Source organism: Aedes aegypti, chromosome 3 (genome assembly GCF_002204515.2).
Source record: "Aedes aegypti strain LVP_AGWG chromosome 3, AaegL5.0 Primary Assembly, whole genome shotgun sequence".
NCBI lineage: Eukaryota > Metazoa > Arthropoda > Insecta > Diptera > Culicidae > Aedes > Aedes aegypti.
Window position 1 is genome coordinate 130,330,814 of NC_035109.1, and position 24,773 is coordinate 130,355,586.

General features: G+C 39.1%; 1 protein-coding gene across 2 annotated transcripts in view; it reads right to left on the minus strand.

The window, feature by feature from the left end:
- LOC5573800 (furin-like protease 2) overlaps positions 1-24,773 on the minus strand; it is a 1,094,423-nt gene that overhangs the window by 240,789 nt on the left and 828,861 nt on the right. For both annotated transcript variants that reach the window (XM_021848509.1, XM_021848508.1), the window contains exons 3-4: positions 13,294-13,398; positions 4,110-4,292 (exon numbers count right to left, since the gene is read on the minus strand). In XM_021848509.1, coding sequence (XP_021704201.1) covers positions 4,110-4,292; positions 13,294-13,398 — 288 coding nt within the window. The remainder of the gene's footprint in view (positions 1-4,109; positions 4,293-13,293; positions 13,399-24,773) is intronic.

The following is a 24,773-nucleotide window of genomic DNA, read 5'->3' on the forward strand; positions in this document are numbered from 1 at the left end:
GTTCCTCCAGGGATTCCACCAAGAATTCTTCCAAGGATTTTACCAGGAAGCCTTCAGGGATTCCACAAGAAATACTGCAAAAGAATTCATCGGAACTTTGAACACGGGATATCAGCAGAAATTCCTTTAGATATTCCGCTTGCAATTTTCTCAGAGGTTCCCCCAGGTTATACTCCGGTTTTCTTCTAGGGAATCTTCAATAAATTCAATTATGAATTCCACCAGTGTTTCCTCTAAAGATTCTTCTTTGTATCTCTGAAGGGACCCTACGAGGCATTCGTCCTGGGATTTCTACAGAAATTACTAATTTCCTGAAAGAATTTCTGATAACCCTAAAAGAAAATCCTAGTAAAACTTTTATAGTATTTTATGGTTGAACTTCTGGCGAATCTCTGTTAGATTTTTCTAGTGGAAATTCTAGCGAAACTCTGGTAATATTCTCAGTGCTAACCCTTAAAGAAACCCTTATGAAATCCCTTAAAAAACTTCTCTCGCAAAAAATACAGGTGAAATAATAAGAGAAAATACTGGTGAAGTCTCTGGAGAAATTACTGGTGGGATCTTTATAGGAAATTGTGTTCAAATCCCGTAGAAAATTCGTTATGGGATCATTGGAGTTAATCTCGGCAGAATCCACGGAGGAACCTATGGTGGAATTCTCAGAGGAATTCCTGAAGGAATTCTTGTTTTGAATCTCAGGAGGAACTCCTGATAGAATTACTGGATGATACACTGATGGATTCCCAAATTAAAGGTGAAATTTTTTAACAGAAATTTCTGGTAAAATCTCTTGAGTATTTCCCTAAAACCCCCAAGAATCCTTGAAGTTATTCCGCGAGCAATTCCTTTAAAAAAAATCGGGGGAATCCCTTGAGGGATTGATTCCTTAAGGAAATCCGCGAGGAATCCTTTGAGAAATTCTAGAAAGAATCTCTTGCGTAATTCTGGTGATCCTTAAAGGAAATTTCTGATAAAATCCCTGGAGGAATTCCTGGTAACCCTCGAGAATCTTTGGAGATATTCTGGGTGGAATTCCTTGAGGATTAATCCCTTCAAAAATTTCGGGAGGCATCCCTTGATTAATTCCTGGAGAAATCTCTTAAGGAATTCCGGGAGGACTACCTTGAAGAGTTCCTAGATGAGTCTCTTGAAGAATTCTCTAGAGAACCCCCTGGAAGAAAATTCGGGTAGAATCTTCAAATAAATTTCTGGGAGAAATTGCAATAAACTGCCTGATGGAATCCCGAATAACCCTAGAGCAGAGGGATTCCTGATGGAGCCTTCCTGATGGAGACTTCTCATGGAATCCCAGACGGTGTTTATGATGGAATCCCTGCAGGAACTCCCAATGAAATCTTTTGAAAAATCCTGGTGGAATCTCTGAAGGTACTGCTGATGGAATCCCTGGAGAATCTTCTGATGGAATTGCAAGAGGTACTCCTAAGAATCCCTTGAGGAGTTCCAGGTGCAATCCATGAAGGATTTTGGTAGAATTCCTAAAGATATTCCAAAAGGATTACCTGGGGGAATTGCTGGTAAAATCCTGATAAAATCCTTGTAGAATTTCTGGTATAATCCCTGAAGAAATTGCTTGTTGAACTTTTGATGGAATCACAGGTAAAACTGCTGATGAATTCTCTGAAGATAGTACTGTAACTTGAGGATTAATTAACGTATTTGAGGATTAATTAACGAATCCCTTAAGAGAAAACGGACAGAGATTGTTGGAAATGCTATTGAAATATATAGAAACTCAAGAGCGCACATTTGATAGATCACCGTGGCACCGACGCTGCGTAAACTCATGCATTTTGGCTTTCCACCCATCTGCATCGGCAGTTCATAGGGCGTCAAAGCTTCAATTTGACATGCTGACGTAGATGTTCGTGCAACATCTCTACAGACAGTACGATCAGTTCGTCAAACATTTGGCTCCGCCCACCGGTGGTTTGAGAAAAATCAAACTCGTTTGATTTTGGCCGACCGATTCGTCAACCGTCAAATCGGTTTCACAAACTGTCAGATTGGTTCGTCAAGCAGCATCACACACGGTCAAACATAGCACCAACATGAGCACCAACCTGGGGGGCGGAGTCAATGTTGGTCAAAACGTCTGAGCGTCTGTGGGCTGCATAACACTCATTGGCTTTACAAACAACAGCCTGCAGTGCTCATCCTGAGAGAACTCGAATTGGTTGGTAGCTGTTGTAACACACAATGGCATTACCTACGACAGCCCAGAGTACTCCTCTGGAATGGGCTTGGATTTCCACTAGATGCCAGGTAACGTTCTTCACGGTCGAACTCGACTTTGATACATCCTTGGCAGCAGGAGACTCGTTGGTAACCATTTCGTACTGCTCTTCTTCGGATGGCACTGGTGAACAATGGATAAGTTTCTGAATCTCATCCATGCGGGGTGTCACAGCTCCTGGCGAGTAGTAGCTCATGGGGTAGATCGACCGGGATTCCTCACTGTCAGTCGGCTCACTGACTAGTTGGACTTTTTTTAATGATTACCACGGGACACAGATGCCGTTTCTACTGCTCGCCTTGTTATTCAGGGAAACGAGGTCTGCTTTTTTGATACCCTCGTTGATCAGCAGAAGCTTTGCTGATACCGATCTCTTCACAGACCGCTAGATAACTCTCACTCCTTTGGTACTCTTGCGGTGGCAGGAATGTCACGCTTCGTATCGATCTCACGCAGATCGGCGGGAATTCCTGGACGGGTCACCTCGAATAACTGGGTAAATGGGTCCTGCTTCTACTGTATGCCCCGTTGACCAGTAGAAGGCTTCGATGGTAACCTCTCGATGTTCGGCGGGATTTCCTCGACTCGTCACCTCGTTGACCAGGAACGGATGCTTCTACTGTACGCCTCGTTGACCAGTATAAGGCTTCGACGATCCTGATCCTCTCGGCTAGGACAGAGACTCCCCACTCTTTGGTATTCTTGCCGGCGGCAACAATGTCACTGTTGCCACCAATCGTCACGTTGATCGGCAGGGATTCCTCGTCTGGTCGCCTCGATGACCAGGGAAAGCAGCAATGAGATCGATTGATTCCTTGATAGGCGGGAATTTCTCAGATGGTTGCCTCGTTGGCCAGCGAGAACGTTTCGATACTGAACCAGGGACTGTAGGCCGGTTCCACTCCACAGGTACGGTATCCGGTTCGGACGGTCCAAATTTTGAGGCGCCGCGCAGTGCCTCAAACGGGAATTTCTTTCCCGTACAACTGACAGCTGACAGACTGACAGAATTGGACTTGGGCCTTGACTTAACCTACCATTCTCAATGTGTACAAATCTAGAGCTCAGAGCTAAAAGTCAATAACGGCGCCGGCCATATTCTAATCATCGAGTTAGGGAATGAATGCTAGTTCGACTGAAGACCGAGTATATCTCTGTATCTCCACAGTTGTCATGGAAAGGATATTGGATTTGTGGGATAAGGTAAGGATCTGGAAATCACCTTTGGTTGGTGATGCGATATTATTTGATTTCTATGAAAATAACAGCATTAAATAACTCTATCAATATTAATTAATTAACAGCATTAAATAAAGGACCTACCTAAAATAAATATCTTAGTAAAAAACAGTTTGTTATATACAGTTTTCTTCTAATGCTTTACATGAGTTTTTCCTTGTAAATATGCCTACTAGGAATACGGATCAAAATTGATGCTTAAGGTGAAGATGCATCGAAGCCAAAGTTCAAATTTTCAAGAGCACGGATCTGGAGAACCAAACATCCGTTTAAGCTGAAAACATAATCGATTGGTCACCAGCTGGTGGTAACCAATCGATTAGGTTTTCAGCTCAAACGGATGTTTGGTTCTCCAGATCCGTGCTCTTGAAAATTTAAACTTTGGCTTCGATTCATCTTCACCTTAAGAATATAAATTACTTCACTCTGCTTAAGTATTCTCTTGTTCTAAGCTTACATTCCCAAATTGACCTCATACCTGCAATTCTTCCATACTAAAAGCACCTTAAGCGAGAGCCTAGTCTCCACCAGACTTCGTCCAGCATCCTCAACCAAGCATAAACACAGCTTCAACTCGAATATGAGACAGTAAAAGATCAACACATACTCTACTCACCAGGTACCATTGCTCCTTGAAGAGCGGATCCGGAAAGATATTGTGCGCTCCGGTGTCCCGATAGTTAACCCGGCTTCCTGGTGCGATCGACCGCGGATCCGGAAAGCGCACAAAATCCTGATCGAACGTCGAATAGTCCCGCTTTCGGCGGATCTTTTCGTGCTGCTGTTGCATCCATCGAACCTGTGGAGAAAAAAAGTCATTTCACATCATTGAATCTCATGACGAAGGGAAAACAACCCCCCATTTTCCCGGGAAGTGTTATTTTATAGCAACCGGTTGAGGGCCCTTGGGTCAAACGAAGAGAATAATGTCACCTTCACCGCTGCTGTCTGGCCAATGGAAAAACAACTCTGCCCGACAGCTGGGCTCGGTTCCCATCTAGATAATTTAATTCCTATCAATGGGACTGAAGCTCTTTTCAAGCGGTGAGCAAACAAAACAAAATGCAAGGAAAAGCAGCACGCCGCGGTGCTCCTCAGACCGATGGTATCAGAAAAAAATCTTAATCAAATCTGAGCTCACTAGTTGACTTCTATGGCTAAACTGCATGCCTGGGCAACATTTAAAAAAAAAAAAAACCGTAGGACCCGTTCAAAAGCTACACCCTGTTAAATGTACGGTCAACTCTCCCTTACGCGATATTTTGTATCTCTATGGGGCTCTGCACTGTTTTGATTTTGCATGGGACTTTGACGTTTACTGGCCTTGTTGTTTACTAATTTTACAGAGGAGTGAAAGAGACCGAATGATTTTTGTGCAGAGCCTCATATCGAGTTAGAGAAGCACAGTAAAAGTTGGTTTTCATGGCTACCTCGATGGTCCCTTAGATCGCATTTGCACTGGTTTTGTGTTCTTTAAGGCTCAAGAATCCATCATTCAATCATCAGCAATCATCGAAAACTAAAAACCAGTTTTTTCGTTCAAATTAAAAGTAATCCTCATAAAAAGCTATCATTGAATTACAAATAGTAAGTGCAATGCAATGATAGATTTTCGTGAAAATTGCTTCGATTTTGAGCGAAAAAACTGGTTTTGAAAATTTTAAAAACGATGATGGTTATTTTCCTCTTAAGGCGAAGTAGGCCATTGAAATTTGTACGCATCGTTGATGATTGTTGCTAATTCATCTCACGATTTCGAATCAAAGAAATCAGTTGGTTTTGCACTCACACAGCTGAAAAAGTATCAGCATACTTTATGCATGTGAGCACGTACAGTGATACATTTTCAAGTCAATATAAACTACCAAGACTGCGTTTGCAAATGCAAGCTGAAAAGTCATCATTGTTGCCAAAACGAATGATGGGCTACTTAGCCTTAACTCGATACCTCCCTGACTTGATGGTCCCTTCAATATCGAGTTCGAACTCATTGGATCTGCTTCGCAAATCTCACGCTTGAGATTTTGATGCAAAATTACTCAATCAACTCAAATCGTAAAATAAATGATTGAGTCACAAAACCCGTCAAAAACTCGTGAAGAAATTATTGCCGTGTGCGAATAAACTGTGGAAATACGAGACAATGGGTCTAACAGGTGAGCAAACTCATCCATGATTTTTGACCGCTGAGTTGCGTGATTGAAAACTCACACATGAAAAATCTCAAGCGTGTGTTATGAGATATTGAGTTTTGCACAATACTGATTATTATAGAGCAAACATGTAACGAAAATGATTTGGATGATCGCTTTTTTGAAGATCGCACTGTTGATTTATTCATAAAATAAAAATGTTTTGAAAACTAAATTATCGATAACTTTTCGACAATAACACAAGATTTTTAGACTTCTTTGTATTTCGGTTGGACTGGATGAGAAATTACTTATTCGATACACCAACTTGGTATCGCACTGAGAGAATCGATACTATTTTTACTTGGTATCGAATCAACAGTATCGATTATTTACTAGTATTTGCTTGGACCGATTCATCCCTAAGTAGGTATTGGTCCATATATGTTGGGCAATTGAGGAGTCGTAACTTACTTTCTTTTGATCATTGTCAAAAAAATTGTGCAAAATTATCTCCTTTAAATCGAATGATGAGTAATGTCAGTAGAATTTTAAGAAAACCACAAAATTTCAATGAAAAATAATGACATTTTTCCTCAGAATTAAACTTTAGTCGATAAAATACAAGAGCATCACAAAAAGAAAATAAATGAGTTATTATTTTTATGAAGCAAACAATTAACCAAGTAAGGAAACCATATTTTATTTGTCTAATTTTGAATTTTGAATGCTTGTCTCTTCAGCATAAGGCGTTTTTATAAGCCTAGGCTGAGAAAGACAATTTGAAAGAAGGTGAACTTCAGTCGATAATTTTCAGTAAATAACTTTTAGCATGACTTTCTAGGATACCTTCAATGATCTATCATTCAATACTCTTAAACCTTTTTTTGTTCTATAGTTTTTATGACTTTTCAAATATTTAAAGCAAATGGTTTCATTATGAATAATTTTAACAATACTTTCATTTATAAATTTTATTGAGGATTTGAAAAAAAATCCCTAGTAAACAAGTAATTAGTCAAGCAACACACCAAATTTTTGTGTTTATTGAAATCAGAAGATTTTCGTTGAAATTTCCAGAGCTGTCATTTTAGTGAACCAAATTGCTTATCTTTAGTGCAGTACGCCGACAAATCTGTGGGTTACTATTGAAACTCAGCAATGTGAAATATCAGATCGGCAAACTTTAGCAAAATATTTCTGACATCAGCGAAAAAAATTGGTGTGTATGTTTTGAATTTTGTTTGGCTCTTCATAAGAATAAATTACTCATATATGAAATGTAATTTTTATAATTGCCATAAATCTTTGAAAAGTTACATTATCTTTTTATTTTATTGAGAAAATAATGTATTGTTGAATTGGTACTTCCATTTCATTCAAAATACTACCGTTTCAAAGAAAATTTCGGTAATTCCTGGATCCCGGGATTTTCCAGGACAAGCTAAGATTTTTGTCCCGAGTTCCGGGACAAACTAAATGGCCGGAAAACGGAAAACTCTAGTTGTGTCATGTCAAATTGTCCCAACACGATCAATACTAGTGCTTTGATTCTGAATGACTTATGTAGCCAACAGACGCTCAGACGCTTTGACCAACATTGACTCCACCTCCAAGTTAGTCAAACCAATTTATGTTGATGCAACAGTTTGACCGACCCACAGTGACGCATGGCCGGACAAAACCTCAAAAATTCATGTGCTCAAAATCGCTTGTCAATATTTTCAATAGACTTCTATACCATTGGGTGACGGTTTCTCAAAATTTGAGATTGATCTGTTTTGTTTTCGATTTTTGGCAGCATCGTAAATGCGGGAAAATCAGCAAAATTGGAGTGCTTGAAATTCATTAACTATGGTTCACCTAGCAATGTTACCTAGTTGTTATTTATAGCAAAAAATTTGTTTTTGCAATCCCTCTCCAAAATTTCGATAAATTTTCAAACTTCGTCCGTTTTATGTGAAGTGTTTCAAGAAAATAAGTAAATAAGATAAATAAGCAAATCATCTATACTTTCTGAAGTGCAATAATTTTTATTGTCCCTCTTTGCCCCTAGAGGTGAAAATTCCATTTTCATTTTTCTAATAATAATAATTCTATTCGATTGGACGACAAAACTTAATTTGGACAAATTTCACTAGAAAATCAAATTTCCAATTTGCCACTTATTTCCAACGGGATGATATCAGGTATCGAAGATAGTTAATAGATAAGCATTATATGAAGGCCCACCTTTGTGCGACTGTCAAAGCTCGTTGCAGCAACACTATATGTCTTTCCATGTTTTGAATGACCTCGGAAAGTTTAGTGGATATGGGATAGTTAATTTTTTCGAATTCTGTGGCTTAGAGGGAATAATTCTACGATTTTTGAGTAATAATCGTAACAAGGAAGAGCAGAACTTTTAAAATTTAAATACCGGAAGAAATTAATACTTGATGAGGAATTGCAGTTATAATTGTATTGCGGCATACCATTAAAATTATGAGGCGTCTCTGTCCGGTATTATTTTGAACAGCCTTCACGATATGGGAATGGTTATGGGAATTTCGTCAAAAATTCTATCCAGAATCATTCAGTCGTTTTCTCTAGTTATTATATTTTGGAATTTTTCCAGGGATCCATGGGTTACACTAGGGATTACCCCAGATACTCCACAGATTCATCCAGAAATTCTTCCGAGGAAAATCGATCAGCATACCTTCAGGAATTCATCCAGACACTCCTTCTTTAATGGTTCCTCTTCAAATTATTTAGGGGGTTTCCCACTGATTCATTCAAAGATCAGTCCAAACTATTGCTCAAGTGGTTTGGTGGCTTTTTCCATGGCTTTCTCCTAGGGTTCTGATGGGTACTCCTTATGAAATCCCTAGAAGTGGTCCTGATAGAATCCCATGAGGAACTCCTGATGCAATCCCTGGAGGAATTACAGGTGGAATCTTTTAAGGAACTTCTAATGGAATTCCTGAAAGAACTCCCTATAGAAACTCTAGTAGAAATCTCTGAAAAAAATCCTGATAAGATTCTTGAAGGAACTCATGATAGAATCCCTGGAAAAACTCCATATGAAATCCCTTAAAGCAATCCTGATGCAATTCCTTGAGGAATTTCTGACATAATTTATAGAGAAACCTCTGATGGAATTCTTATAGAAACTCCTGATGGATTCCTTGAAAGGATTTCTGATAAGATTCCTATTGAAACTCTTGATGGGTTCTCTATAGGAGTTCCAGGTTAAATCTCTGAAGTAACTCCCGATGGCCTAGAAAAACTTCTGATGAAATCTACAGAAGAACTCTTGATAGAATCCCTAGAGGAATTTCTGATGGAACCCCTAGAAGGATTTCTAATGGAAGCCCTGAAGTAACTCCTGATGGAATCCTTCACAAAATTCACGATAGAAACTTTAGAACTACTCCTGATAGAATTCCTAGACGAACTCGTGATTAATTCCCAAGAATAACTTCTGATCCCTAGAAGAACTACTGATGGAATCCCTGCAGGAACTCCCTGGAGGGAATCCCTGCAGGAGTTCCTAGTGAAATAGTTACAAGAACTTCTGATGGAAACTTTTGAAGTTCTCCTGATGGAATCCTTGGAAGAACTTTTAAAGCAGTTCTACTGAGCCTAACTGATTGGGCGAGCCACTTCAATGGCTTCAAAATATGACACGGACCTTATGCAGGCTTTATTTAGCTCATCTTGATCTGATAGATGGAGCGACCTCGTACGCTCGCAACAATTATGAGTCAACATTTGATGTTGGTTGAATAATCCGTGGCTGAGAGAGTGAAGAGAAACGTTGGATCTATCCAAACGCACATCTTCCATTTGACAGTTCTAGCTTACTGCGAGGCTCTGGAAACACGTCATCATTGATTTTGGGATATACTGAGGTTGGTTTCTCCGTCAACGCAAGAGCATGATTTCGCTTTCCTCTTTCCCCTTTCGGGCAAAGAGCTACAAAGAGACAACGAAGAGCTGTCTGGAAATGCTCTTCCCCGAACTGAGAAATGGGAAAAAATGCTCTCCTCCTAACTGAGAAAGGGAGAAACTAATCTCTTTCTCTTTTAAGCACTGAGGTTGTCAAACTCTTTAACACTGTGGGAATGAAAATAAGCAAACACAAACGTGTCAACTCTTCATCCCGCATATCACGTACGCTCAGTTTGTGTGTGTGTGTGTGGGTAAAATCGCTTCTCTATTTTAGTGATCATCAAAAGGGGGAGAAAGAGGATAAGTCAAGAGGAAGGAAGAAGCCGGACCTTATGCTATGTGAGGTTTAAGGTAGGTAATCTTCGCCTTCAAATTAAAAAAGTCGGCGATGAAACTGAATAAAGAATCATCTTCGTTACTCAACCATTGGATGACTAATTTTTACAGTGACCCATCACATACTCTTTGTGTCGTTCGGGTGCTCTGAACTGACTCCAATTTTCAATCGTGTCGTCGACAGATAAGAGTCTTTCATGAAAAAATAACAAAGCAAAAAAATGCGTCCGGAATCGAGCCAACGACCTCTCAATCGTCAACTCCACGCGCTTACCAACAGAGCTTGGAACCATGATGAGAGAGGGCTCAATGGCCAATACAAGCCAGTATATGATGGGACTTGTCGTTTGAAGTGTAGCAAGCGAATACACAACGCCAATTTTTGGGCTGCTAGGGCACTTCAGGAGTTGATCATCTATATTAACCTCCTTTTCCCGAGCCACCTAGATAGCCGCGTAGTGTCGGTAGCGGTTGTTTCAACTGGCTAAGTATTAACACTATGGACTGCCTGTTCCGGTGGTAAAAGTCCACCTTACAGGCGACCCTTAATTTATGGTGTGATGCGTGCCTAGGAATGAATGGTTGGGAGGATCTAAATAATACTTAACCGCTAACGGAGCCTGTGAAGTACCAGGGCGCCCTCTGCAGTATTGTGCCCATCCTGAGCTATCCGGAACACGGCGCAGGTGACCTTGCGTTTCTCCGAGATAATCGGCTGCCCATCTTCAGTCTCTAGCCTTAGACTAAATAAGGGTGGGATTATGAATATGTTGCTATTTAATTTAAATTATCACATATATGGTTTCGCATTATGTGTTTTACACAGTGCATTCTGTGCTTTTCGCCTTTGGCGACTTTCAATGGATACTTTTCCATGCTGAAATTGCAACAATCATAATCCTGCCTAGTTTGGGTAGTGGCTACAATTAGGTTAGATCAGATCTCAACCTGTGCAGACTCATGCAAAATGGTACAGCCCAAGTGGCACTAGTTCAAGAACCCTAAATTCGTAGAGGGAACTTCTATCTAGGTAACCTTGTGGACCCAGTTTTTGCTACTTTCAGCAAACTTGAAATGGCAAACTCTTGCTCCATGCCACGCGCTTGCGTACTCGTTAATAAAGCAATCGTTGCTACACTAATGTCTGAGTTAACTATCAGAGATGTATGTGCTGTCACAATCGATGTTTCTGTTGTCAACAGGAAATACATCTATTGTTCAGTATATGTACCACATGATGAACCATCCCCATCTGCTGATTGTAGGCAGTGATACCAATGCACATTACATCATTACATCTTGGGCTGCTTAGGTATCAATTTGAGAGGCTCCCGGCTGATGGAATACTTAAGTAGTACAGATCTTGGATTACTGAACATAGGCAGTCGCCCAACCTTCATGGTATCTACTAGATAAGAAGTGTTATACATAACGCTCTGCTCGAATAGAATCAGTCACGAGTTGACGAATTGGCATGTATCAGATGAGGAATCATCATCTGATCATCGCTACATCTTCTCTGAAGATTTAAATGTAACTGCGCAGACTTTGCGCTTGAGGAATCCCCGGTCAACAAACTGGGAACTCTACATTGAATTGGTTGCGACCAAATTTCATGGATATTCTCCGTCCATTGAAAATTCAAGTGATTTGGATGATGTTTCCAGGTTGAGTGAAGTTAGTCGGCTGAACAAAATCCTTGCCAAATCTAATGATTTCCAAGTGAACGAAATTCGCTTACCTAATGGTGACTTTACTTCTTCTGACGAAAAAGTTTTAGAATGTTTATTCAATACGCACTTCCCCGGATGTGTGGATATAGCATCTACCGATCTGAGACGGTCTTCTTTTTCTGTGATTGCTGAGTTTTTTCTTATTCCAATTTGTGTTTATACCAATCATGCGCAAGCCGTTCAAACCCTCACATGAACCTCTCAACAAAAAATGATTGAGTTTGCATCACACCGAATCATAAATAGCCTTTTGAGTGAAATTTCATATCAGAAAACGTAGAAGACATTAGAAATAACAAATGTTTTGTTTAGATTCATTAGCTACTTTGGAAAAAACTGCTTCGCCGACTGAGATTTTTAATAACAGTTTATTTTGAATACACTTCTTTTCACTTTTCCAGCCAGAAAAACGGTGGGCTGCATTTTACGTTTCGTGACAGCGGAATCTGGGCTGCATATGACGTTGATATTTTTCCTCTTCACGAGTCTCTCTCAGCTACGGATGAACCAAATGTCTTTTCATGTAGTTATGAGTCTCTGGCTTTGACTCGCAGTATCATAACTACTGAATCGATTCAATGGGCACTTAATAGTTTTGCTCCTTTCAAATCTCCTTGAGCGGATGGGAATTATCCTATTCAACTCCAAAAAGGATTTGAGTTCATCAAACATGCGTTTAAAAAGCTACTTGAAAGCAGTTTTGCTGCCGGGTATATTCCCAGATCCTGGCGTAATATTACTGTAAAGTTTATCCTGAAAGGAAAACGTGCGTCGTATGAAGAAGCGAAGGGTGTTAGACCAATCAGTCTGACCTCTTTTCTTCGGAAATGTCTGGAACGCATTATCGATCATCACATCCGTGATGTTTATTTGGCTAACATGCCTCTTCATGTGAATCAACATGCTTACCAATCTGGAAAGTCCACTGTGACTCTTCAACACAAAGTTGTATACGATATCGAGAAAGCATTCGCTCAGAAGCAATCCTGCTTGGGTGTTTTCTTGAATATTTAGGGTGCCTTTGATAACGTGTCTTTCGATACCATATTTGCCATTTTGGAAGCCGCGCGAAACAACGGGCTACCTACAATGATTACTAATTGGATTCATCAAATGCTCAAAAACTGACATATCTTCTCAACATTGCGTCATGCAGCGATTCGAAAATCGAGTGTTTGCGGATGCCCCCAAGGGGGAGTCTTATCGCCACTTTTGTGGAATCTCGTAGCAGATACGCTATTGAGGCAACTCAATAATACCGGTTTTCCAACTTATGGATTTGCCGACGACTATCTAGCTTTGATAGTTGGTATGTGCATAAGCACCCTATTCGACCAGATGAAAAGTGTTGATGTTCCTTCGATTTTTTTAAAACTGTTGTTAAACAAGCAGTTATGTTAAAGAAATCAAATGGATGTGTGTTTACCAAAATGGATATGTTTTCAGATAATAACGATCTGGGAAGCACCGTGAGTTTTGTCTGCCAGCATCGCGGTGACTGTGAAAAACCATTCCACAGAATGAAATTTCATCAAACGAACGGACGCCAGATGAAGACTTCTCCACGCGCTATCCGATTGACTGTGGAAATGTCATTCGACCAAATGCTGTTCGACGCAATGACCCTCCCTCCTTTCCCGAGACCCCCTTCATCTATGCTTACCTCGGGTTCGGTGTTGAGTGCGCTGTGGTGAACTTCGCTCCTATCTAGGGATCGCTTTCGGACGTGGCTATGGTGAAATAAATAATATCCTTTCAGAGGGCCGATCTGCGGAGAAAAAAGATAAAGAGATAACAGAAACGAGGGAAAAAATCAATTAGAGAGCGTGAATCCAATGTCGTCATGATGATGGCGGTGGTGGTCGGGGTGGTCATAAGAATTTGTTCCGTCTCTTCTGGGAGTGAACCAGAGCAGAGAGAGAGCTGATGTTTTTTATTCATTATTCGTAATTTCCTGATTGAAACTCGATAGCGATTGCCCGGAAATCTACTTGAATGCATCGGGAACGGAACTCGGGCAAACGAAGCTGCTGCTGCCGAGGGGGATTTAATCTTTATGTAAATGAGAACTGGTGGGAAATAAGCGACTGTGGATCCATTGCAATATTGGCTGGGAATTGAATGTGCCCGCGAAAATGTCACGGAATTGAAACGCGTGGCAAGTGGATGTTTTTTGTCTTGAAATTCAACGGGACGTGCTAATAAGAGTTTTTGTTAGGGTATAATTAGAAATCTGCCGAAATACCCGTCCCTTTCTTTATACTTTGTCGTTGTATCTATCACTTGCTTCTATCTCCCATTGGTAACAATTGCTTTGCGTTTTATCATCACATGTGCCCCAGTACCATAATCTAAAACAACGAAATGAGCTTTTAAAAAGCAAATTCTATAACAAAATACTTCTTCCAACAATTCAAGCAAAAAGGACCAACCCAAGACGGCATTCTTCGAAGAAAAGAAACCTCAGGAATTTATCCAAGATTCCACCACGCATATTTCTTACTGCATCAAGTGGCAGAAGCCGCCTCGTAGAACTTCCAAAACCTGGGGAAACCACACCCCTATCTTCCATTCATTGAGTTGAGGGCAAAACTTACACCTTGGTGACAAACAGGTAAACGAAATCTGAACAAGATGTCCCCGTAAATGGCTTTCGAGCGGTGGTAGCTTACAAATTGTTGACAAGATGTTATGCCTTTTAAAATTCTACACAAAACTTTGCTCAGACCCTTCCAGCTCCCCCCGAACCTAGGACGAATTGTGCACATTGGTAGCAAACATGTTAATATCTGTGCACCTTACATACATCCACCCGTGCTCGCTCACATCCCTCCGATGCCACTTCAAACGGCAACCAACATCTCCGGGTCGAAAGAAGGGATGCCATTTCAAAGGAAGCACCAGCATAGTTGTTGGAGATGTTTTGCATGCATCGCAAGTAACAACAACTTCGCCAAGAGAGCTCTGCCGGCTTTCAACCAAAGAGACCTTTCAGCGGCAAAAAGTCAAGAAGATTTTCACCGAAGTACCATTGGTGGTGTGGTGGTGGTCTGGCAGGCTGAAGGTTAGCATTCTTGGTTTTTCGGAAGACGAGGAATAGTTTACTGCTGGTCCACCAACCGGGGCTCAGCGAGGCTTGTGTTTTACCCTTAATACCATTGGCGTAGGAATGAGGGAGGCCTGGGCCAGATTTTTTTCATGATTTGTATTATACATATACGAAAAAAAAAATCAATTCGTAATCTCCAAAATAAATTGAAACCCTATCTGAATCGAGAAACCAAAATTTCGAAAATAAAATTCCACAATAGGACCCTGGCTCTAATCTAACTTGAAACATGTCTTAAATTTTGAAAAAAAAAACTTGAAATAGAAAAAAAAACAAATTATTTCTTACTATTCGTGAAAAGATCAGAACTTTCTATGCAGCTTGAGAGTCAACACAACTTTAATTTAAGACTCACCAGTCCAATTGCAAATCAAGTAACGCAGGATTTCGAAAGCATTCTCAATCAAGAGAACGTTTTCGAATATTCCTGGAAGACTGATTTGGGAGAAGTGAGAAATATTATAAAAAGAATCGAAAATATGAAAGCCCCTGGCGATGATGGAATTTTTTACATCCTCATCAAGAAACTTCCAGATAGTAGCTAATCTTTCTTGGTTGATATATTTAACAAATGTTTTCAACTGGCATATTTTCCTAACAAATGGAAAAATGACATGTTTGTACGAATTAAAAAAAAATCAGAACCAGCTTGCTTTCCTCCATAAGAAAACATTTTAAAACGGACATTTTAAACATGGTCAACGAAAATTCCAATTTTTGCCAATGAACAGTTCGGATTCCGACATGGAAATTCGACCACTCATCAACTTTTAAGTGTAACAAATTTGATTTGTTACAAAAAATTTGAAAGCCATAATCTGGTCTTGCTATTCTAGATATAGAAAAGGCATCGACAGTGTTTGAATTTGAGTTCTGAAGGATTTTTTTGCGAAGACTCTTCGAAAGTAATTCTTGAAGAATTCAAAAATATCATTTGTACAATTTTTCATATTGAAATTAAATTTTCTTTTTAATTTTCAATTCATAGCAATTTGCTACGTGAAATTCGCGAAAAAAAAAAATACCAAAGATTTACAAAAAAAACAATGAAATTCTCAATACGATGGTTATTGTAACGGAATCATATCATTCACACCACAATACACTTGATCCCCTCCCCCTCTCCTTACTACGTCATTACCGAACGCACCCGAAAACCGACGGCTGGTAGAAGTTTTGCTCCTACCTACATTCGGTTGTTTGTGTGTTCGGAAAATTTCACTCAACTGACACAGCAAAACCATGTCGGCATGGTTCGGATTCGAGCAAAACTGCCACTGTTGTTTCGTTGAATCATATTGTTGCTTAAATGTGTGTGGGGTAGGAAGGAGGGACCGCGTTCCGTCTGCCCATTGTCGGTTACGAACTATTTTACCGCGCTGTTTCAGTAGAAACGAAAGCGAATGCAGTAAGCGGCGAAAATTCCGACGGAATGTTGAAACTTTATTTTTGCGTGCTCTTGAATGGCATTTTCGGCTGCAGGAAAAGTTGGAACTGAGTACCTAGTTGGCGGTTTTCATCTGGAGATTTTCATTTGAATGCGTGATGATCGGCTAGATCGGCTGTAGAATTTATTTCCGTAATTTTTAACATTTCGGAATACACTGATGCATGTTTTAGTTAGTTTAATAATTAAATACGGACTACAGGTATTCGATATTTCGAACGATTCCGCCAATAATACTTGGAAACACAATTCCTATTAAGCAAACTTTTGATTTGTCATGTTTTTGTTTTGCGGATTTCGCTAAATTTCCATCTTATTACCAGAAATATTAGTTCAAAACAACACAACTTAACATTCACAGTCAAATATGTTGAAAGGAACACTCGGAACTATCATTCAATATTATGAATGGGGTTTCTCGATTCAAATAGAATCAAAAATCGACAAATTGAAAGGAAATCACTTAAAGGTTCAAAATTATCGACTGATTATAATCGGACTGGTCGATAAAATTGAACTTCTCCACGCACTCTGATGATTTGGAATGGATTCACAAGATTTTTAATCTGTTTCCAGAAATTTTGGAACACGTACAGTTTTTTAAGAAAAAAAAAACTAATTTATGTGCATCGAAATTCTTGTAATAAACAAAATAAACATTCATCAGAATTTATGCTTGGAATCATTTCATTGGTTTTGAAAAATCATATTTTTTACCAGAAACTTTGTAAATTTTTGGGAAAATGTGTTAGTTATATGTGTTCTATGTTTATAAGAAAAATGGTAATAAAATGTTGAATATCATTCACAGTACGCTTGTTAACAAAATTCTTAATTTTCTTGGAAGTATTTTTTTGTTTTACTTTTGATTTGCTCTTCAAAATTTGATAGGATAATATTGAATTAACATCGTTTGGATTTCTTCCATTTTCGTTTAGTACGAGAAGTTTTAAGAAAAAATACTATGCTCTGCCTTTATTTGTATTAAAATGCAGGTTTTAGCTTTACATTTGAAAATTCCAGTCTATATATTTTTGAAACTGAGATAGCTGAGCTGGATTATGCCCACTAAATTTGTATATCTCTTGATATTCTAGAGAAATTACATTTCACACAAACTATGAAATTACATAAACACGCACACTATACACATCTACGATTTATTCTTATTTATTATTTTTTAATACTTTATAAGTATCATTACAAGCATTACATTCATTTCTTATATCCAAGAGGACAACACTATCATTTTAATTTGGTTAAACAAATATAAGCTTATATTAACATTTTGTTAACAACATATTGCATTTCATTTGACGTAGCAGTTAAGAATTTTTGCAGATGAGTTGATGTCACCTGCTTATAACCTGCTTCTTTAACCAGGCTCTTCCAATGTTATACCAAAGGTAGCTACCATCCCCAAAAGCAGCAATAGACCAGGAAGGAAAGCTCTTCCCGGAAAACCCTGAGAGCACTTTAAATACTTCCCAACGACCAACCGGAGAAAGAAGATAAACTCAGTACAGGTCGGACTCGATTATCCGGAGTATCGATTTTTTTTCACTCCGGATAATCGAATCCTTCGGATAATCGAATCACTAAAAGAAAATTAAAACTCGCGATAAAAGAACTTAAATATTATCTTTTTTCGTTATTATATTTGTATGATGCAGTGGCGTCTAGGAACGTTAGGGCTCCTGAGAAGAATTTTTTTTTATCAGCATAAACAAAAAACCCTTTTTTTAAACCCCCTATTCCTACCTACGTCCAAAACTGTCCAACCATTCATATTGTATATTGCAATGATAAATTATCTCAAATTTTTCCATAAAAACTAAAAAATAAGAATATCAAAACACTAATTCCGGATAATCGAGTCTAAAATTCTGGATAATCGAATACCGGATAATCGAGTCGCCGGATAATCAAGTCTGACCTGTATTTACCGAGCCGTCAACATAAAATGTCGTTCCACCATTAGGACATCCAAGCGGTTATCATGGGAAGAATTTCTCGATTCTATGAATTAGAGATGGACACTTATTCTAGTGAATGGATCCGATCCGCATCACTCATTCGGAGTCGGATATTTTGAACGGTTCAGTGGTACAGTTTCTCGTTGGAGCGAATTGAACCGAGCGAACGGAAAAAAAGCGGATTCGTATCTTTCGCTCTCTCATTCTTCGTGAATTCTCGCTCAGAAACTCGGCCTATTTCCTCTACCCAAACCAAAATGTGCGTTGCCATTCAAGTGAGCACCTTTTCTCTCGGACTCTATCTTTCGTCTGTCTGTAAGCAAGTGGGCGGAGCGAATTGGTCTGTCTATGCAGAGTGTTTTGAGAGCACGGAGCAGCAGAAAACTGTGCTTGCATGTGTGGTACGGCGCGCAATGCAAGGCACGTCAAACATTATTATAAAGCCGAGAAACGAACGAAGAAGAATAAGGGAAAAGGAAAAGAATCGGTTTGTTCTTCTTCCGGGTCACTTTTTTGTCTGATCCGTGCTGATCTGATGAAGCGACTCTCGCCAAAAAGGAGTCACGGATCACTCGTTCATTTGAGTGAGCCGGATCTTTTGAACGGCTCAAATTAATTTTGCCCATCTCTACTATGAATCCTTCCCAAACCTTGGCAGATTTATGGGGGAAGATTAACGCTCTAAGTGATAATAGGAAAATCATGCCGATTTCCCTGGACATCCAAGAGTCAACGATGGTTGCTGGTATCCTCCCGTTCCGCCATCGAGTGCACGCAGCCATCTACCACAAAGCGACTACTTACGCTGGAAACGATAGGGTCGCTCTCTTTGATCAAGCAGATGATCGTATTCTCTGTGAGGTTCCCAATTCCAGTCTTCCCTTTAGAGTACACTGGCATGGAGCGAGCTATTGGCAGCTTCCCCCTCCAAACATGGACGAAAAGATAAAAAAGACTTTCCATATTGACGATGACTCTATGGTGCTTAGAGAGTCCATACTGGATCTTTTGCGGACTGACTACCCAGGACCCCTTACACAGACGGCTTTCTTTCCCAGCGTGGAGTAGGTATCGGCGCCGAGCTTACACTCTGTCAAAGCCTTCCAACTGAGTGTTCGGTTTTCTCTGCCGAAGCAGAGGCCATCAGTTATGCAGCCATCTCAACAGCGAGTGCTCCAATTCTCATCCTCACCGATTCCGCAAGCGTTCTATCAGCCTTGCAGTCAGAACGGCCGTTCCACCCGTGGATACAGGATATACTATGGGCCAGAGGCAGTCATCTTTACCTGGGTTCCTTAGCATTGCGGTGTTCAAGGAAATGTGGCTGCAAACTTGTTAGCTGGTACGGGACACCATATGTCTCGTTTAACCCTAGCCCCGTTTAAGCCCCAGACGTAAATCCGAAATGATGGGCCGATTTATACTTAAATAAAATCACTAAAAAATATAAAAACATTCAGAATAGGATTTTTTGACTTCATGAGAAACAAGAAAATTAAGATACATTGAAAATCGATTTGGATAACCAAGTAGAGAGCTGTCGTTTTGCTTGAATTCTTACCGATTTTCAAAAATGGTTTTTTCAGCTTAAACGAAAACTTTCTCAACGACAATTATGACTACGTTCTAATGCTGTTTACATATATGCAGAACAATTAATTAGAACTTAATTAATTGAATGTTTATTTTGAAAATCACCTCTATAGATCGCAACAAATAGCAAATAGGAAAAAAGAGTAACCCAAAAGAAACAAGAAGATAAGAGTTTGATTCTTTATCATAGAATCAGGCGTTAAACTACGACAGTATTATTGCTTGTATTAATTTTTTCTTAGTCTTTTTTAACGAGATTTTAAGCCCTGGGCTTGCTCATTCTGTGACCAATGGCATAACCAACCCTTCCGGAGAAAGTCATCACAATAAATTTTAGTTGTTAAGTGACTATCTCGGGAATGGGATTCGATCCCAGGTCCTCGGCGTGAGAGGCGTGATTTCTAACCACTACACCAAGCTCGTCCACTCATTACTGTTTGTATTTTTTCCAAAGATAACTATAGAAATCACCTAAGAAATCCCATCAGGATTTTTTTATTTTTCAAGGCAGGCTTAAGTCCTCTGGGATTTTATCCAATGATTCTTTCATCGATTTCTTTAGTATATTCTCCAAGATTAACGTTTAGAACATTTTCAAAAAGTCGTTGTGAGATCTCATAGAGAAACAACTGTAGAATTCAGTTGAAGGATCAGTGGAAAAAAAATTGGAAGGAACTCTTTGAAAAAAAAAAATGGAGTAATCCCTGAGAAAATCACTGGAGGTGGTTTCGTTGGAGTGCTCAAAGATTTTTTCTGGAGAAAATTCTGAAGAAAATCTTCCAAGCATCTTTGGAAAAATCACTCGAAGTTTTTTTCTTGGAGAATTGTCAGAGGAATCTTTAGAAGAATTTCTAGAGAGATCCCTGTATGGGTCCGTGAAAGAATTGCAGATGAAATCTCTGGACAAATCATTAGAAGATTTCTTGAACTTTTCCTTGAGACAAGTGAGATGAAGTTCTTGAAGAACCTGCTGAACAGCCACATTCAAGCCTTTGTTTTTTCTGGAGCCTATAGAATTTTGCATCAGGATTCACTACAATCATCATTTTGATTAAAATCTTAGAACCCTTCCATTAAAATTATGAACTTTTTAATGACTTTCATAAAGAGACCAAGTCTTTGGAAAATGACCTGCCACCAGCCTTACACAAGTTTCTTTAAATCAAATCTGTTAAATAAATCTTTATGTTGAACAACTCGAATTTTAAAACATGAACATAATAAGCATAATTTGAATTAATGTATAATTAAGAAGAGAATGATCAATTGAATTTTATCATTCACGATTCGTTTTGAATTTAACCTGTAAACATACAAAATCTATAAAGACATATAAACTTTCAAAGGAAACGTTAGTTACGTTAATTTCAATTTAATATTTACTTAGTTTACTTCCATAAGGGATTTAGAGCATTGTTTTGACGTTATAACAAGTTTAACATCTGATAAAGAAAACTTTATAAAGAAATTTTAAAATATCAAGTCTACTCAAAAGTATCAAGAGTAAAGTATGTTTTTCTGGGGAAAGGTCTCCTATAAGATAATGGCCCCCAGGCCACTACTTTTGTCAATCCGGCCCTGGGTGTGCCGAAAAAATGTTCATTTAGTGTTGTTTTATGTAAAAGTTTGGAACAATATTTTGATTCAAATGCCAAATACTGTGTTCATTCTGTCTCATACTTCGAGCACCTTGATTCAAATTGCGAATAGCACAATTAAATCGTATTCAAATGAATAATTCCGCAAATAAATTTATCTGAGCTTGTTCTACTGACCTCTAACTAGAGAACCATCACTACTCCCAAGGTCTAAAATGAATTGGAATATGTTTAAACTAAATTGCAATTGACTGCCATTTCCTGGTAATTCGATGACATATTTCAGCGAAACATTTCAACTAAATCGCCATAGAAAAAGCAAGTGTTCGGAATTTGAGACAAAACGCTATTCATTTTTCGTGGGATGCCCATTTGGCACTCCCATTCAGGTAAAAAACTAACTTGGGTTGTGCACAACGGTCAAATGCACTTATTTTGGTCAAATTCATATTCACTTTTTGTTGTTCACTGTGAAAAAAAAAAAAAAATTCAGTGGCTATTTGCCAACACACAACTATATTTATGTATTCAACTTTTTAAAATGTGAAATCATCGAAAAACACGTAGAAATTTCATTTTCGTTGACTTGAATTTTGATGGTTATCACGCTCTGCCCTTCGAATGTGCGGTTTTCCAGTGACAGTTTATGACAGGTTCCCTTGACATTTGAGAGCTTGCAATCTAAGCCAGCTGTCTCCTCTCTTTCATACGTCAATGTGCTTAATGAAGAAATACAAAACACCTGCTTATAAGAGAGAAAAAGAAAAAAAAAAACGCTTTCAATTTACTTAACCTAACTTAACCGCATTAATCGTGGCAATAGAATCGTGGCCCATCGAAAAGGCAATTAGGCAGCTATGAAAGTATATTTACCAAGTTGTGTTTCAACAGAAACACCTAAAGTTTCAAATGACGAAAAAAATGTCCAGTCGATCAATACGACAAACAAAATAGTTAGGATCTCTTTTAAGTTTGGATTCAGGTTTCATGTAAGTTTAAGTAATAACTGCTATATGTATGTGATTAGCTGGTAGAAAATTTAACTGCTCATTGTTAAGAACATAAGCTTATTCGAAATTTAATCCAGAAAAGGATTCAAACTTCCCAAACATGTCATCGACCGAATTAACAAAACGCGACAGAAAAAATCTCCGAAAAGCAACTCCCCAAAAAACCCAACATTTCACACCCACTCCCACCGGCAGCGACAGATCACCATTTGTCATGCTGCCGTCTTATCAGCTCGTTGCAGTGATCGATTTCAAACATTAACAAACAAAAATCCGTCCATATCTCACGCGCCCAACCAAAGCAGGCAAACGGAACGGAATGCTGAATGAGAAAAAAGAGCAAGCTGAAACCTTTCTCCCGAATTCGGTGGCGGTGGTGGTGCGAACTTTTTCGAAAACATATCCATCATTAATTTAAATCCGTAATTTATAGCCGTACCGAAGTGAGTTTGTGCAAGAGTACGGAACAAACGGAGACACGTGCGTACGAATACGCACACTGTGTAAACGGGAGGGATTTTTGGTTTCGAACGCAGACAGGTGCGGAATGGTATTGGCTAAATGGGTACTTCTCATGTTTTTGAAAATGGCATTTCAATTAGAGTCTGTTTACTGTTTTGACTTATTAACACTCTTTAATTTATGGCCTTCTTCAGCCGAGTGGTTAGAGTCCGCGGCTACAAAGCAAAAGCCATGCTGAAGGTGTCTGGGTTTGATTCCCGGTTGGTCCAGGATCTTTTCGAAATGGAAATTTCCTTAACTTCCCTGGGCATAGAGTATCATCGTATTTGCCACACGATATACGAATGCGAAAATGGTAACATTGGCAAAGAAAGCTCCAGTTAATAACTGTAGAAGTGCTCATAGAATACTGAGCTAAAGAGCAGGCTTTTTCCCAGTGAGTACAAGTATGAAGGAGAAGAAGAAGCATAAGATTTAAAATGTTTTTCTTAATATATTTTTTTTCGTAGTAGGCTGTTCTTCATTATGCCAGTCTATAATAGAACGGCCTACTTTCCTGCACTGAATTATACAGTTTCGTAAAAGCTTTTATAGAACTGGCGTCCTTTATATTAGCCGTATAACAGCCCTCTAAGCCCAAAAAGATGAATTATCGAACTAGTTTTTACTTTGATTATCAAGTTAAACGTTTTTGCAGAAAAGCGTGTTTATCGAATTTTTTTTTATGTAATGATTATTATCAATTTAAAATTTTATCATTTGTGGCAAAATTGCTGATTATTATATAATTCAAAAGTTTATTATGAAAAACTCTATATATAGCTCAGCTTATTTGAAGTTACCTTTAAGTTGTTTTAAAAGTTTCAGATCAATCTTATCACTAGAAGCCGGGATCCAAGCCTCTAAATTTGACCATTTTGTATGAAAAAAACGGTGAGTGCGTACTTCTTTCCGTCCAGTATTGTTTATTGCACTTCACAAAGAGTAGCGCACACTTTTCGACCACACCATCCATACCGGGTCTGCCTTCGCAGTCGATCAAAAAAATTTGCCACCAGGAATAAAAATTCGTCTCCGGAAGATTTATTGCAGGCTGCGTGTGTACTTTCGGCCCTGCTTTCCACAAGGATTTTCGGAATGCTCTCGCCCCCCTTACTTTCGCAGCATCATATCGGGAAACCAATTTGAACTTTTACCCGATTGGATATATTTCTACCGCTCTGCCAATGCGCCAATGTTCCGTGGTTTTACACCCACCGACAGCGCAATTTTATGATTTATTGCACTTGCAGATGAGGTTTGCCCCGCGTTGCGAGCAATAAATTAATGCCCGGTGCGTCTCTGATGATGTGACAGATTTCTGTCATGGGATGTCAGGTCTTACCACCACGGCACGGATGATGAGAGGTAAAGGACGTGACCCGATCTGAATACTTTAGGAGCTATTAATTAACCCTCCGGAAAATCAACGTTCCGTTCGATTAAAGCAGAACCCGTTGCAAATTGTGGTGGCTGCAATCTCGTGTTAGCATTGAGAACAAATTGTGATCGGTGCAATTTTCCTGCTCGTTTTGGTGTTTTCCCAAATGTTCATGTGCTGTGCAAGTAGACAAATAAATGTGTATCGTCAGCACACAGATCTATGGGATGCAGCAGCACGTCTTTGCCCGGGGTGGCAAGGAAAACATTTTTCACATGATCAAACCACCACTTGAGATGATTGTTTTGTTATTGCACCTCCTCTGCACTACACTTTCAGTAACCTACCGAAGATGCCTTCCCTTGAGAATACGCTGGGCAGTGTGCCTTCTTCGAAAGGCTGTCAGAGGCGTGTGTGTAATGCTTTATGAGGGCAGTTCAAATTTAAAAGAAGACAAGTAGGCAAGAAGACAAGTAGGCAAGAAGACAAGAAGACAAGAAGACAAGAAGACAAGAAGACAAGAAGACA